We start from the raw sequence: 18,038 nt of genomic DNA on the forward strand, positions 1-18,038 counted from the left end.
TGACCTACTAATTTTTCCACTGACCTCACCACAACAAAATTATGCAAATTTGTGTTTTTTAACGACATATTCTATATGCTATGGAAGATTTTTTCCACTACAGAAAAAAAAATAAAAAAAGTAATTGCAATTGCAAGTTTATATTGCAAGTAATATATCTCAAAAGTAATTGCAATTGCAAGTCTATTTCTCACAATTCTGACTTTATTTCTCAGAAAAAAAAAATTCTGATATTTTGTCTTGCAATTGCAAGTCTATTTCTCACAATTCTGACTTTATTTCTCAGAAAAAAAAAATTCTGATATTTTGTCTTGCAATTGCAAGTCTATTTCTCACAATTCTGACTTTATTTCTCAGAAAAAAAAAATTCTGATATTTTGTCTTGCAATTGCAAGTCTATTTCTCACAATTCTGAGAAATAAAGTCAGAATTGTGAGATATAGACTTGCATTTGCAAGACAAAATATCAGAATTTCTTTTTTCTTAGAATTGGGCGTAATTTGGACTTTATAACTCGCAATTGTGAGAAAAAAAGTCAGAAATGTGAGATAAAAAGTTGAAATTAACTTTTTAATGTTTTTATTCCATGGCAGAAACAAGCTTCCATAATATGCAGTACAAGTTTTCTTCACCGAAAAACAATTTCAGACAAAAAAAAAATGTTTTTTTATTCTCCAAAGAACCATATAGAGCTCAACAATGAGGATTTTTTTCAGCTGGCCTGGATTTGTACTTGTCCTGCCAATTTTTCACCAAAACAACATTATCCTTTTTTTTTTTTTTTTAGCATCATATTCTATATGCAGTATAAGTTTTCTTTACCAACAAAAAGTAACAGCATGAACGCTATGAAAACACACTTACTTTTGTTGGCTGATGATGGCATGCGGTGCAAAATTTCAACGCAACCTCATCTGTAACCAATTAGATCATGTCAGCTTGATGAAATAAACCAGATTTTTACACTTGCAAGACATAAAAATACACAATCAAGATGGAAAGCATCTTGTCAAGGGGATCGGGATTTGCGTCGAACTGGCACGGCTCGGACAGAACCTTCACTTTTGAGAGTTCAAGAAACATGCACACTTTCAGCAATCAATCACCTACGGATGAGAACAGGCCCTCGAGTACGGGGAACGTGCAGTGGGCAGCCCGTGCCACGCGCTAATGGGCAAAACCCCGAGCGGGATGCCTCTAATCAGCCAGGCTGGGAGGGATCAAGACTGATTTTTTGCCACAGGGCATTTAGCGTTCCTGAAGAGGCCCGGATGGGGCTGGTGGGAGGGGGGTATTGTCTGCCACGGCTGTGCGTTATAGGATTGAGCTCAAGTTTCCTTTGTGCGTCGATTTTTGTTGAGGGATTATGTTCTTTGAGAGAGTTGTGCGGGCAGGGGGACGGAGCGGAGGCGGCGCGGCAGAGGGAGGGCGGGGGGAGCCCGTGTCTTTGTTCGGAGCGCTGATCGGGAAGAGGAGAGGGAGAGAGGATATACAGGGAGAAAAGAAAGGCATAGCTCAATGAAGCGAGCATCTGTGTTATAATGTCATTGGGCGAGATGTCAAGCAAGTCATGTAACCAGCCATGTAACAATTCAAAATCAATTTACCTCCCAAGAAGGAGCTGATCTCGAGAAGAGCCCCGGAAAGTTTCGGAATTATTCCTCTTTCTCGGCTTTGACGCTTGAACCTGCAAGTTTGACACGTATAGATGGGTACTTTTTAAATTTAGATGAATGCCTACGTAGGTGCTTCATTTTAAATATTTTAAAAAGGCCAAATATTCCTTGTTGGCTCCCAAATTAATACCAGGTCATAAAAGCTGCATGCATAATTAATAAAATAATAAAAGATTTCGCCATTTAGCTGAAGTACAGCAGCTACCCGTCTATATTAATGGTGTACCACAGATAATGTGCATTAAATGCCAGTAGTATTTTTGGTGCAATCGCACATTCGGCGTTCCCGACTTGTTAAAGCATCACATTTGCATCGGATAACCAACATATAGCGCATCATTTGCATGCCTGAAAGTACACTTGAGTAACCGTAATTACACGTGACACCAATTACTCTGTTACTTTGTATTAAATTATAATGGAAAATTCCACTAGAGAATTGGAGCCTAATTGCATCTTAATTTGCATAATTTTGCATATTAATCACATCTCAGATGAATAATAAATTTCAGCAGATTTTTTAATTTATGCATAGATACAAAAACAAGAAAAAAATAATCCGTTGAGGGGAAAAAATTAGAAACTATTACTTTGGCATTTGCACTGATTCTCTCATTATCCAGCGACAAAGTTACAGTTCAGCTGTGTCACTCATATCATAGTATAATATATATAGCCAGGTTATATGCATCAAAAAATGCATATAACATGACAATACCATATCTTGAGTTAAAATACAAAATTACTCATGCTGAATGTTAATATGCAAACTAAAACTGTCATATAGAGAAAAATGGATATAGGATATCTTTTTTCATGTATTATTTGTTCTTTGTTCGCTGCAATCAAGACATTATTTTTGTCTTGCAAGTCCAAAATAAAAAGTGCGACTCACAAAAAGGTTACAAGTGAATAAAACTTCTTCTTCTTTGCTATTTATCACCGTTATCCGAGTGTCTTTCCGCCATAAAATCCCGACCTAAAGTTTGTAATCACTCTGGCGAAGTAATTAATTGAAATCGGAACTGCTGCAAGATTTTTATTATTCTGTTCATTCAAGCCACAGATGTAAAAGCATTTCAGACTGACAGAGATAATTACTATAATACATCTTAGAAAGGTTTCCATATCTGAGCGCAAATTCAATAATGATGAGCTGCAATAGCAATTATTTATCAATAAAAATAGTCACAGAATTCGGAGGGGCGGGTAATTCGTGCAGGTGTCTGTAGTCTTGGTTTTTATGCCTCAACCCTGAATGAATAATCATCATTTTCAAAAGAAAACACAGATAGCAGGCAAATACAAAAGCTTATGACCTGTAATCAGCGGAAACAGCAGGAATTTAATGATGTTTTGCTCTGCTGATCACATTTAAGCTTCTGAAACAATGATGTTGTGCACCTGTGAGGTGTGTTTGGGTGATGCCGCTTGCTTCGGAGAGGGGTGCGCGTTTTAAAGCGGTTTGCCCACCTGTGTCACTCATTTGCATTGTGCGATTCAACAGGAACACTTGCCTAACCTGCTCAAATCTCTCTTCATTTGTGACCCTGGAGCACAAAACCAGTCATAAGTCATATTTGTAGCAATAGCCGACAATACATTATATGGGTCAACTTTTCTTTTATGCCAAAAATCATTAGGATATTAAGTAAAGATCATGTTGCATGAAGACATTTTGTAAATTTCCTATCGTAAATGCATCAGATTTATAAGTGAGTGAATATGCATTGCTAAAGACTTCATTTGGACAACTTTAAAGGCGATTTTCTCAATATTTTGATTTTTTTGCACCCTCAGATTCCAGATTTTCAAATAGTTTTATCTCGGCCAAATATTGTCCTGTCCTAACAAACCATACATCAATGAAAAGATTATTTATTCAGCTTTCAGATTATGTATAAATCTCTTTTTTTTTTTTTTTTAAATATTCAAATAAATGTAGGTTGGAGGAAAATGTTAGCTAAAACAATGGATGGGGAGACCGGGGCTAGTTGTCCCAAGGGTTTTATCTCAGTAAGTCCAGATAGTCTAGGTCAAAAGTGTGAATACATATTTTTGTAATAGCTATTTTTAAAGGGATAGTCCACCCAAAAAATCATTTACCCACCCTCAAGTTGTTCCAAACCTGTATAAATGTATTTCTTTAACATAAATTTATTAAGAAGATATTTTGAAGAATGCAAGGAATTCATGCATTTTAAACAAATATTTTTTTGTAATGGTTTGAAAGTCTTATGTTTAATAAAATCGTTGTTTTACTATTTAAATTTAACTAAAAAGCCTATATGTTGTTTAATTGTAGGTTCCATTGTGACAACTTACCCCATATATATCGTGACAACATGCCCCATCAGCATATGTACTTTGCGATAACGGTAAAAAAAAAAAAAAGGTCCAATCGTTCTTATTTTGCATTTATTAAGGATTAAAGTAACACTTTATGTCAATGCAGAACATTTAGAAATATTCGCTGTGTGACAATTAGCCCCTTTGTCGCTAATACTGTTCTGAATGAGCAGAGAAAGTCTGTTTTCTGACTTAAAAACAGCATGAGACATTGAGCAAAAACATGCAGGAAAAGTTAGAGAAAAAAATATAGTGTAGCATTTGAGCACAAATACAGTCTTTTGATCGAATGCAACGACATTTTAAACGTTAAAACATATTTATATGCGTTAAATTGTAAACTTGAGTCGACTGAGGTGAATTAAAATGATGGGACATTTTGACCAACTTCACATTAAACGCATCCCAATAAAGAAACATTTCAATGTATCATTATATTTATAAATTATCATAATAAATTCCACTTACATTATGAGGAGTTCAAGAATTCCATCCATCATCAGCAGCATCATCATGCCATCCAGCGTCTGTGCGTCATGGGTGGCGCGGGAGCGCGCATGGGAAACACAGGTCTTTGTCTCCATCTACTGGAGAAATCACACAAGTGATGAGAATCCAAAAGCATTATGGGTACATCGCTGGTTAGTTTCATAAGGGTTCCGGAAGCGACACTGACTGAGGACGGTGCGGTTGTCATTCACGAGCTTTACAATGACCAGATCGGCATAGCGCAATTTCAGAAGAAATGCGCGTCCGTGATGCTACGATTCACATGTTCGGCTGCACGTCGGGAACTCGCACTCTGTTCATGGAAGAGGAAGACTCTGTTTACTAAACTCGAGACCCGCTGCAAACCATGTTGGTGGCATCAGCGCGCGCGCCCCCATGCCAGCTGCGCAGCTTCTCCAGAGCGCGCATGGCATCACCTGCGCAGACCGTCTGCGCCACTGGCTGGGCAGCAATACAAACATTATAGTAAAGAAGCAGACAGGGACTCTAAGGACAGTGAGCATCCTGGCATCACAGTGGTGGGGATCCCGGATCCCATCACGTGGATCAGGAATAAGTTCATTTTGTTTTTAATTGAACTGTATTTTGGCTTGAAGTTCAGTGTGGAGTTTGACAGCGGTGTGAAACAGGTTGGTATGATGGGGCAAAAGTGGCCCATAAGGGGAACATCCTCAAAATCAGAGTCTTATGCGGGGTTATTATAGGTAACTAATGCTAAAAGCACAAAAATAAACATTTACTGAAATAAAATATGTAAAAAATAAAATGCACTAAAATAAACTAATATATATATATATATATATATATATATATATATATATATATTGACCTATTTAAATTACAAAAACACAACATAATTACTAAAACTAAAATGGAAATTATTAAAATAAAAATTATTTTATTTCAGCTAGTTGCCAAGGCAGTATTTCTCATAAAAGATACAATAACTACAACAAAAGAAGACAAAAATGACTAGAACTGTAATTAAACTAATTACTAAAAAAATAAAAATATAAATAAAAATTATAATAGTATCTTCATGATACTAAAATAACACTGTTCTTCAGATAATATTTAGAGAGCATTTGGCCGATACTTACATAAACAATGCAATATAATGATAGCAATTGAGATTTCAGAATAAACAAACAAAAAAAAGTATAGAAATTAAACACTTTTTTTTTTACATATTTATTACCTAATATAACAATAATCTCTAAATGAACAAGTACCGACTGGTTTATCAATAATAGATCACCATTATGAAGATCGGTGTTCTCTCTCTGAAGGCGGTGGTTCACGTGTCGGCTATGCTGTCCAAAGGAAAGTTTGAGGAGTTGAGAAGTGTGATGTCCAGAGAGGTTTGTTTATTACGGTAAATGACTGATTTGGCACACATTTTAAGTCACGCAAGGCCTATAAAACATTGTTTGTCTTGTTCACAGGCTGTTGAAAGTGTCAGGAAGAGATGTAGAACTCTGTCAGAGGCCCAAAAAAGACACCTTGCAATTTCCCTTGATGACATGATATTTCTGCTGCCTGAGGATGTTTCCATATTCTTTGACCAAAGAGGTGAGAAATACTCTGTAAATGATGATGAATATGTTTGTGTTGTAACTAAGGGGATTTCTGTAAACAGGTACAGCAGACTTCCAGAAATATGCTCTGGTTAAAGAAAATGAACAGGATGGAAATATAGAGTTAAATTGAGCCATTTAAGAATTTCATGTTCATGTTTTTTTAGTTATATATATATATATATATATATATATTATTATTATTATTATTATTGTTTTTTTTGATGGCTGAAGTTTTTGATGTGATAGGAAGACAGGAATTACAAAACCAACAAACCAACTATTATAAATATAAAATCCATTGATAATACTTACTGATGTTTGTGCTGTTGTTTTCCCTCCAAACTTAAGTGATGTCACTTCCTGGAGGACGATGTCATTAAGAACTGGCTTTTGTTACAGTTATTACAAAAAACGAAGATGAGGGAAAGTGATATTTGGTACACAGGAAAAAGAATTGATTACAAATTAAAACAATATTCCCAAGAAATATTTTTATTAGAGAAAGAAAAAGAAAATATTTCCTCATAAATTGTCAGATTGTTGTGTTAATGTTAGCAGTAAAATAATTAAAAATGCACCCCATGCTCATTTAATTATGAGAATGTTTATATGTTTTGTCCAAAATATATATATATACATAAAACCCGTTTCCAAAAAAGTTGGACACTGTACAAATTGTGAATAAAAACAGAATGCAATGATGTGGAAGTTTCAAATTTCAATATTTTATTCAGAATACAACATAGATGACATATCAAATGTTTAAACTGAGAAAATGTATCATTTTAAGGGAAAAATAAGTTGATTTTAAATTTCATGGCATCAACACATCTCAAAAAAGTTGGGACAAGGCCATGTTTCCCACTGTGTGGCATCCCCTCTTCTTTTTATAACAGTCTGCAAACGTCTGGGGACTGAGGAGACAAGTTGCTCAAGTTTAGGAATAGGAATGTTGTCCCATTCTTGTCTAATACAGGCTTCTAGTTGCTCAACCGTCTTAGGTCTTCTTTGTCGCATCTTCCTCTTTATGATGCGCCAAATGTTTTCTATGGGTGAAAGATCTGGACTGCAGGCTGGCCATTTCAGTACCCGGATCCTTCTTCTACCCAGCCATGATGTTGTAATTGATGCAGTATGTGGTCTGGCATTGTCATGTTGGAAAATGCAAGGTCTTCCCTGAAAGAGACGACGTCTGGATGGGAGCATATGTTGTTCTAGAACTTGGATATACCTTTCAGCATTGATGGTGCCTTTCCAGATGTGTAAGCTGCCCATGCCACACGCACTCATGCAACCCCATACCATCAGAGATGCAGGCTTCTGAACTGAGCGCTGATAACAACTTGGGTTGTCCCTGTCCTCTTTAGTCCGGATGACATGGCATCCCAGTTTTCCAAAAAGAACTTCAAATTTTGATTCGTCTGACCACAGAACAGTTTTCCACTTTGCCACAGTCCATTTTAAATGAGCCTTGGCCCAGAGAAAACGCCTGCGCTTCTGGATCATGTTTAGATATGGCTTCTTTTTTGACCTATAGAGTTTTAGTCGGCAACGGCGAATGGCACGGTGGATTGTGTTCGCCGACAATGTTTTCTGGAAGTATTCCTGAGCCCATGTTGTGATTTCCATTACAGTAGCATTCCTGTATGTGATGCAGCGCCGTCTAAGGGCCCGAAGATCACGAGCATCCAGTATGGTTTTCCTTCCTTGACCCTTACGCACAGAGATTGTTTCCAGATTCTCTGAATCTTTGGATGATATTATGCACTGTAGATGATGATAACTTCAAACTCTTTGCAATTTTTCTCTGAGAAACTCCTTTCTGATATTTCTCCACTATTTCTCGCCGCAGCATTGGGGGAATTGGTGATCCTCTGCCCATCTTGACTTCTGAGAGACACTGCCACTCTGAGAGGCTCTTTTTATACCCAATCATGTTGCCAATTGATCTAATAAGTTGCAAATTGGTCCTCCAGCTGTTCCTTATATGTACATTTAACTTTTTCTGGCCTCTTATTGCTACCTGTCCCAACGTTTTTGGAATCTCTCTCTCTCATGAAATCCAAAATGAGCCAATATTTGGCATGACATTTCAAAATGTCTCACTTTCAACATTTGATATGTTATCTAATATTCTATTGTGAATAAAATATAAGTTTATGAGATTTGTAAATTATTGCATTCCTTTTTTATTCAAAATTTGTACAGTGTCCCAACTTTTTTGGAATTGGGTTTGTATATATACATTCATGAAAATACAAAGCAAGGCCGTAACGTATTAAAGGATGAAAATGGATTTAAGGGAAGAAATAAAAAGAAATAAGGATAGTAAATAGGATAGTCTATTACAGTTATGAAGTTATCAATTTAAACTATTTGCAAATAATTTTATTTTCAAATACACACAGTCACTCTTATTCTTGTCTAATATGTAAAAAAAAACATTTATTGTCACATTTAATTATGATTTAATAATAATAGCATATTTTCAATTCAAAACATTGGCATTTCATAAAAAAGTTTAGTTTGCATCAAATATTAAATGTTTAGTATCTTTCATTGTTAAAAATAAAGCGTTGTTTTGTAATTTGCTCTCATCTTCAGTGAACAGTAAGCCCCGCCTTCTTTGATCTGATTGGCCATCTCAGTCACTTTGACATTGACGAGCGGCGTTAGACTGACCAGCTGAGGCAGACCAGCCTAAAATGCAACTTTTAAAACTTTTTTTGTTCCTAACAAGAGCGGAGCGTAATGGAGTGCAGCAGAGCAGCATCAAGAATATCAAAAATTGGGGGGACTTTTTTTAATTATTGGGGGTCTTCATTCCCTTCAATGCTACAAAGGAGGAATGACCCAGTAATCCTGATAGATGAGCAGTGAAGTTGAATATCTCATGTTCTCCTAGGCAGAAAGTTTGTTTACATCACGATGAGGCTTTGGTACCTGTCCAGCGCAGACGTGCCCGAGGACCCCGAGAGCAACCCGTATCTTCAAGATGGATTTAACTGAAGAAGATGGCCCTCAAAAGAAGATCATCACAGCTGTGTATGAGTAAGTGTGCTGTGTGATGAGAACATGTCCAAAAAAAATTTAATTATATTTTATAAAAAATGTATAAAATTTTATTCAATTATGTAATATTGTTATATTATTAAAAATAATTTTAAATAAAATACTAAATTTTTATTTTTTATAATATAATATATGATATTTTACCATGTAAAACAATACAATAGTCTAATAAATAGGCTTAATTTTCTGTGCAAAAAAAAAAAAAAAATTAATCTTTCTGATTTTGGGCTGAAATGTGACCTGAGCGTGTTTTTATGAGATTCACCCTATGCACATTTCAGTTATCCTCGTGTTTCTTTATGTTTATGCACAGCTTAATTGCCACCAGCATTAGTTTTCAGTCCAAATACGCATAGAGCGGCTGTATGTTTGGCACTCTAGGGTAAATTTCATATACTACTCTTTGAAAGAGTCACACTCAAAACATAATTAGAAGTCAAACGCTCATTTCGTGGCACTTGTAAAGTGTCTCCTCGACAGCACCTCGTGTGACAGATTCTCCCCACAGACACAGATTTGGGTGAGCGTTGACGTAAACTGCACACAGCCATAAGTCTGACTGATGAATGCCAGCACAGCTTCAAATGATCTTAAATGTACTTAATGGATTTCTCCCTTATGACAGACATTTGTTTTCCGCAGTGCTTTGATGGATATATAGATGCTAATAGGTTTCGCTCTCAGCTGTTTGCACACTCCTCTTTTTCTCTCGTGTTTCAAAACATCTTTCCATCTGTCACATTAGCACGTTTTACTCGGCTGTCGCTCAGCGAGTGCCGTTTCTAAGTTAACTTTGTGAAAGTGTCATACTTCAGATCACCCTAGTGTGGGTCGGATGTGACACTTTTTTTTTTTTTTTTCCCTCGCACCGAAGCCTTTTTCCGTTGTGTGATTTTCAAGTTCTGACACCACTGAGGGTTTTTTTTCATCGTTTTATTTATCATCATGATATACAGTATATCAAGTTTCTCAGATTTTACAGCAGGAGTGCAATATCAAAATTATGTCAATATTATAAATCTATACTTGCCTTTTTTCACCACATGCTCTGATCAGGTGCAACAACAAGTAATTTCTCAAATGCAGATCAACAAATTATCCAGTTGTTAGTTATGGAAGCTCGTTTCCGCCATGAAATAAAACATAAAAAGGTAACTGCAACTTTTTATCTCACAATTCTGACTTTTTTTCTCAAAATTGTGAGATATAAACTCACAATTTTGTGTTATAATGTATATCTCCCAATTCTGACTTTATATCTCGCAATTCTGACTTTATATCACAATTTTTACTTTATAACTCGAAATTCTGGCTTTATCTCACAATTCTGACTTTATAACTCACATTTCTGACTTTATATCACGCAATTCTCGCTTTATATCGCGATTTTGACTTTATATCTCACAATTCTGACTTTATAACCCGTAATTCTGACTTTATATCATGCAATTCTGGCTTTATATCTCACATTTCTGACTTTATATCATGCAATTCTGGCTTTATATCTCACATTTCTGACTTTATATCATGCAATTCTGGCTTTATATCGCAAGTTTGACTTTATATCATGCAATTCTGACTTTATATCTCGCAATTCTAACTTTATATAGCAATTTTTTACTTTATAACTCGAAATTCTGGCTTTATATCTCGCAATTCTGACTTTATATAGCAATTTTTACTTTATAACTCACAATTCTGACTTTATAACTCACATTTCTGACTTTATATAGCAATTTTTACTTTATAACTCGAAATTCTGGCTTTATATCTCGCAATTCTGACTTTATATAGCAATTTTTACTTTATAACTCACAATTCTGACTTTATAACTCACATTTCTGACTATATCTCACAATTCTGACTTTATATCGCAATTTTGACTTTATATCACAATTCTGACTTTATAACTCGCAATTTTGACTTTTTATAGTCGCAATATATCGCAATTCTGACTATAACCCATAATTCTGGCTTTATATCTCGCAATTCTGACTTTATATAGCATTCTGATTAACCCCCAATTCTACTTTATAACTCACAATTCTGACTTTATATCATGCAATTCTGGCTTTATATCGCAACTTTGACTTTATATCTCACAATTCTGACTTTATAACTCGCAATTCTGACCGTTTTACAATTCGACTTTATAACCCCCAATTCTGACTTTATATCACTGACTTTATAACCCATAATTCTGAATTCTGACTTTATATCACACAATTCTGACTTTATATAGCAATTTTTACTTTATAACTCAAAATTCTGACTTTATAACTCACATTTCTGACTATATCTCCCAATTCTGACTTTATATCGCAATTTTTACTTTATAACTCACATTTCTGACTTTATATCATGCAATTCTGGCTTTATATCGCAACTTTGACTTTATATCTCGCAATTTTGACTTTATATCACGGAATTCTGACTTTATATCACAATTCTGACTTTATAACAATTCCATAATTCTGGACTTTATATCTCGCAATTCTGACTTTATATAGCAATTTTTACTTTATAACTCACAATTCTGACTTTATAACTCACATTTCTGACTTTATATCTCGCAATTCTGACTTTATATCGCAATTTTTACTTTATATTCTGACTTTATAACCCCCACATTTCTGACTTTATATCAATTCGACTTTATAACCCCCAATTCAATTCAATTTTGACTTTATATCGCAATTTTTACTTTATAACTCACATTTCTGACTTTATATCGCAACTTTGACTTTATATCACGCAATTCTGACTTTATAACTCACATTTCTGACTTTATATCTCGCAATTCTGACTTTATAACCCCCAATTCTGACTTTATAACTCACATTTCTGACTTTATATCATGCAATTCTGGCTTTATAACCCATAATTCTGACTTTATATCCCGCAATTCTGACTTTATATCACAATTTTGACTATATCTCACAATTTTGACTTTATATCACACAATTCTGACTTTATAACCCATAATTCTGACTTTATATCCCGCAATTCTGACTTTATATTACAATTTTGACTTTATAACTCAAATTTCTGACTTTATCACACAATTCTGGCTTTATATCGCAATTCTGACTTTATAACTCGCAATTCTGACTTTATATCACGCAATTGTGAAAAAAAAGTAACAGAAAAAAGAATTGTGAGTTAAAAAGTTGCAATTACCTTTTTTATTTTTTCATTTAGTGGCAGAAACAAGCTTCCATAGTTAGTTGCTTGTTATAATTAAGACAAAAAAAGCAATGCAAATTTCTAAACAGAATATATATATTTTCTAGTTATGCTCTGCTTTAACATATTTCTGTCATGATCACCTACTGGAGTGCCTTTGATTAGCCTCCTGAGGGCACTCCATCCCCGACTATTGCCACCATCTCTGACTCCATTTCCCATAACCCACCTCCCTGGACTCATTATCACTTCATTACACCCAGCTGTCTTGAGTTATGTTATTAGTGTCTGTCTATTTATACTGAGTTTGTTTCTGCCTTTGTGATCAAGGTTTAAATATTGTTACATGCGTGTCTGAGCACACTGAATTCTTGTTTCTCTGTTCAGTTTTTGTTTTGTGTGGACTGATTTATGGTTTTTGACTCTTGCTTGGCTATACTACGATTTTGGATTGCCCTTATTATAGCTGCACTTGGATCTTACCTGCAAGTCTCAGAGCATTTCGTGACAATTTCATCAGCTAGATATTGCTTGTGTAGCGTAAAATTTGCCTGCAAGCCATAGTGAGGTCCGATTCATAAGTGAATCATTCGGCGAAATGTGAATCATTCGGTCGAAATGATTCACAAAAGATTCAGAGTCTGAATTTGAATGATTTTTTAAAATCCCTATCCTGCATTTCAAAAGCAAAGAAAATGTGTACATTCAATCTAATTTCTTGTCTGTACAGAAATATTAACAACTTATAATTATGTGTTTGTTGAAGGTTTTATCGCGAGTTGACTGCTGGAGCTGATCCAGAGTGGACGGTGACCCGGATATGGCACTGGAAGCAACTGGAGTAAGAAAAAAAAAAGCAAGACAACATCGACTTTACCAGACTAAAGCAAAGATCTTATTTACACCTTAACTTACTTAATGAAACACTGAACTTACTTAAGCTGGACAATGACACTACTTTCTTCTAGAGCTGCTGTACATCCAAAACAAAGTTTGTTGCATTATTTTCCTGATATCACTGTAAAGAAACAATGTGTATTGTAAAAAGCGCTATATAAATAAAGGTGACTCCTCATGTTAACATCCATCTCGGTGGTCAGGCGAGACACATCAATGTTTACACCTGTTAGTAACGTGTCTCAGATGAGTCCCTGATGAACACTTCCGGTTGGATTTCAAGGGGAGGGTCTGTTAACAGAGTTTAAAGTCCCCCTGTGGTGAAAATCAAGTTTTTAATGTTGCTTATGTGGTGTTTTAATATGCTTTAAGACAAACCAAATTCATCAGTCAACACCATTGCTTAAAACTGCTGTGAAAAAAAAAAAAAAAAAAACACGGTTTGAAATTGCTGGCGTCTGTGACGTCACAAACTACCTTGTAACCAATCACGTCAACATGCCGGCGGGCTTTAGCATATCATTAACTATGACCGCTCTGAAGCAGGAGAGTCTCAAGAGAATCCAGGTTAGATTTAGCAATAAAGCGGGTGTATGATGCATATTACGATGTTATGATGAACTATATGCCTTTCTCCACTGACGTTCTGAGTTGTTTAAAGCGTTTGTAAGGATACTGATTTTTAGAAGACAGCTCTGAGATGAAGAACAGGAACATGTTTTGTGCAACATTTGCAACACATTATTTTGATAACATAGTCAAGGCTATTCATATTATTTACTGTTATGTGTTGTAAAGCGTTTACTAAAGTAAGTTGACTGAGTGGATCTCTGAGCTTGTGTGAGTGAATGGAGGCGGGGCCAATTATCATATTCATTGATCCCCGTATATTAAATGAGGCAAGGGTGTCGAGTTACATTCAAGCTATTTTAAGGCATGAATCATTTTTTTTTTGATCGGATTGCAACCTGTTTACACCTGTCCTTTATGTACTGTAGCACTGACCACTTGTGAATGGCTCACCTGAGACTGATCTTAATACCAGGTATTGACATCCACAAGAAACAGACTATGTCAGAGAGGAGAAGACATGTTCTCATGTAGCATCAGTTTATTCAATAAAATAACCCATTATAACAGTTTAAAGGTGCCTTAGAACTAGTTTTAACAAGATGTAATATAAGTCTAAGGTGTCCCCTGAATGTGTCTGTGAAGTTTCAGCTCAAAATACCCCATAGATTTTTTTTAATTAATTTTTTTAACTGCCTATTTTCAGCCATAATTACATATGCACTGATTTAGCGCGCGGCCCCTTTAAATCTGGCGCTCCCCCGCCCACGGAGCTCGCGACTGCCTTGAACAGCATAAACACAGTTTACACAGCTAATATAACCCTCAAAATGGATCTTTACAAAGTGTTCGTCATTCATACTGCATGTATGCGTCGGATCATGTGAGTATTGTATTTATTTGGATGTTTACATTTGATTCTGAACAAGTTTGAGGCTGTGCTCCGTGGCTAACGGGCTAAAGCTAACATAACACACTGTTGGAGAGATTTATAAAGAATGAAGTTGTGTTTATGAATTATACAGACTGCAAGTGTTTAATAATGAAAATAGCGACGGCTCTTGTCTCTGTGAATACAGTAATAAACGATGGTAACTTTAACCACATTTAACAGTACATTAGCAACATGCTAACGAAACATTTAGAAAGACAATTTACAAATATCACTAAAAATATCATGATATCATGGATCATGTCAGTTATTATTGCTCCATCTGCCATTTTTCGCTATTGTTCTTGCTTGCTTACCTAGTCTGATGATTCAGCTGTGCAGATCCAGACGTTTTGCCCTTGTCTAATGCCTTGAACATGGGCTGGCATATGCAAATATTGGGGGCGTACATATTAATGATCCCGACTGTTACGTAACAGTCGGTGTTATGTTGAGATTCGCCTGTTCTTCAGAGGTCTTTTAAACAAATGAGATTTATATAAGAAGGAGGAAGCAATGGCGTTTGAAACTCAACGTATGTCTTTTCCATGTACTGAACTCTTGTTATTCAACAATGCCAAGGTAAATTCAATTTTTCATTCGATGGCACCTTTAAAGGGTTAGTTCACCCAAAAATGAAATTTCTGTCATTAATTACTCACCTTCATGTCGTTCCACACCCGTAAGACCTTTGTTCATCTTCAGAACACAAATTAAGATATTTTTGATGAAATCTGGGGTATTTTTATCCTCCACAGAAAGCAATGTAATTACTACATTCAATGTCCAGAAAAGTAGTAAAAACATTGTTAAAACAGTAAATGTGACTGCAGTGGTTCAACCTTAATGTTATGAAGTGATGAGAATACTTTTGTGTGCAAAAACAGAACAAAAATAATTACTTTATTCAACAAATTTTCCTCTTCCCTGTCAGTCTGTTACGCTGTTGGCGCAGTGCTGCATTTGCATGTTTACGTCCGAACAGCAGCTCAGTATTGGCCGGCTCCTGCGTCGTGCTGCTCATGTGACCAGAGCCAGCGTTCGGATGTAGAACATGGAAGAGTAGCAAAATAGCGTAGCAGAGGAGAGACGAATTTGTTGAATAAAGTCGTTATTTGTGTTGTTTTTGCACACAAAAAGTATTCTCGTCACTTCATAACATTAAGGTTGAACCACTGTAATCACGTCGACTGTTTTCTGCACTACTTTTCTGGACCTTGAATGTGGTCATTTCATTGCTTTCAATGGAAAAAAACTCTTGGATTTCATCAAAAATATCTTAATTTGTGTTCTGAAGATGAACGAAGGTCTTACAGGTGTGGAACGACATGAGGGTGAGTAATTAATGACAGAAATGTCATTTTTGGCTGAACTAACCCTTTAATTCTGCCCTGTCGTTTTCTTAGTTAAAGGATTAAATTCAGTGGCATTGAAATTATAACAACATTGAAAATTAAGTGCATAAAGATAATGAAACCTAAGTTTTTCTGTGTTGTCTTAAGCAAGTTTTACAACCAATTTGGCTATAATGTGGACAACATGTAGTTCTCATTAATGTAATGCAATGAGAATGATCTGTCTGGATGCAACGACTTTACTTTTCAATTAAAATTCAGTGTAAATTAAACTCCTACAATGGGAATGACAGGAGATGCTTTATTGTCATAAATGACACAATTCAAAACATTTCAAAGACAGGCTTAATTTACTTAATGCAAAATATATTTTCCATTTTTCCATTTTGATTACATGCATTTGCAAGTTTCCATGAGATTCACCTAAACATTATTCACAAATAAAATGATACAATTTAAAATCTGTTTTGTTATTGGTGACTTTAGTCGATTACAGTGAGTTTCGAAAACATTTCTGTGTCAAATCTTTAATGCACTTCCATTAAACAGAGATGCATCAACAAAACTGTATGAAAAGTCACTTCCGGACCACTAATGAAGATTTCCAACCAGATAAACGGCATCAATTAATTATGATATTTGATATGTTCAGATCACACACAACCACAGATGGTTGTTGAGACTAATTATCACCTAATTTAGATATTAAAATAAATCCTTTGTTAAACTGACAGGAAGATGTTCTCACCCGTGCGTGGATGTCATCCTATTTCTGTGGAAAACTCTTTTATGGCATGTCATTGTTTATGCATTCATGGCTTTACAGGGAGTCATCGAATTATCATTGACTGAAATTCATTAAATCATTTAGAAATATGGCTGTGGGATTATTATAATTTTTGTAGGCAGTAATGGATTGTTCTGTTCAACTTGCGTGGGTGTTTTGTCACATGTGTGCAAACAAGTCATAATATGATTAACAGTGGATATCATACCTCCTGTTTCAATTGAAATAAATATGTTAATACCATATTAGGCAATTAATCACGCTGGCTTCAACTACAAGTGAACCGAACAAAAGAAAATAAAAGCATTAATGTGCTTTACAAAGCTATTTTGCACTCCTCTAGGCTTTTATCATGGATTAGAGACTCTCTGCTGTTATTATTAATCAGTTTGTTGTACTAAACATTAACTCATATTTATTTCTGATGCATGTGTTATATTGATGTTGCCAAATAAGGCAGATTAATTCATCTCTGTACTGTATATTTGCATGAAATGCAGCGCACAACCCGTTTTACTTCTGTAATCTGATGCATTTCCACGTGACAGGATAGTCAACATGTTAAAATGTTGGGCAGGACCTGATTTTGCACAATGAATTGGCGTATATTAATTAAGTAAAGAGGTTCCAGTTGATCACAAACAAAAGAGATTGAGATTTACTAGTCCAAGCAAGAGATGAATAGGTGAATACTAATATCTTGGCAGAAAATAAGCATCATTATTCATAACAGATAACACCACATTATCCAAACTCCCTGTTATCAGCAGTGTGTGATAAAGTCCTTAGGGAAAATAACGGTAATTGACAGCAATCTAAATGCAGCGTATGTCCTCCAAGTAAACTCAATGTTATCCTGGGAGGCAGGAATTCATTAGTAAGCTGAGCTATTATTACGCTACATTGAGGGCACTTCTTATTGCAGTCAGGCCCGTTGCAGCACTTTGCTTCATTTGACAAGAGACTAAATTAAACAAATAACATGTCCGAAATTACCGCTGACCCAATAACGGATCTGAACTAATAAAACACTGCAGTTGCGGAAGTCATGAGGGTCTGAACCCACTTCAAATTAAACACTGGAGCAGTAATTATTACTAGTTTAGTCTGTCCACGCTGATTATT

The 18,038-nt window shown here is 35.4% G+C and overlaps 1 protein-coding gene across 1 annotated transcript; it reads left to right on the forward strand.

Moving 5' to 3' along the window:
* The first annotated feature begins 4,654 nt into the window (after positions 1 to 4,654).
* Positions 4,655 to 13,573, forward strand: si:dkey-82o10.4 (uncharacterized protein LOC797793 homolog). The gene is given in 6 exon segments (XM_048154015.1): positions 4,655 to 5,164; positions 5,825 to 5,896; positions 5,981 to 6,107; positions 9,021 to 9,091; positions 9,093 to 9,166; positions 13,140 to 13,573. Coding segments are annotated over 6 exon segments (804 nt in total). The 5' UTR covers positions 4,655 to 4,783; the 3' UTR covers positions 13,219 to 13,573.
* The last annotated feature ends 4,465 nt before the right edge of the window (positions 13,574 to 18,038 follow it).

Source organism: Megalobrama amblycephala, linkage group LG13 (assembly GCF_018812025.1).
Source record: "Megalobrama amblycephala isolate DHTTF-2021 linkage group LG13, ASM1881202v1, whole genome shotgun sequence".
Classification (NCBI taxonomy): domain Eukaryota; kingdom Metazoa; phylum Chordata; class Actinopteri; order Cypriniformes; family Xenocyprididae; genus Megalobrama; species Megalobrama amblycephala.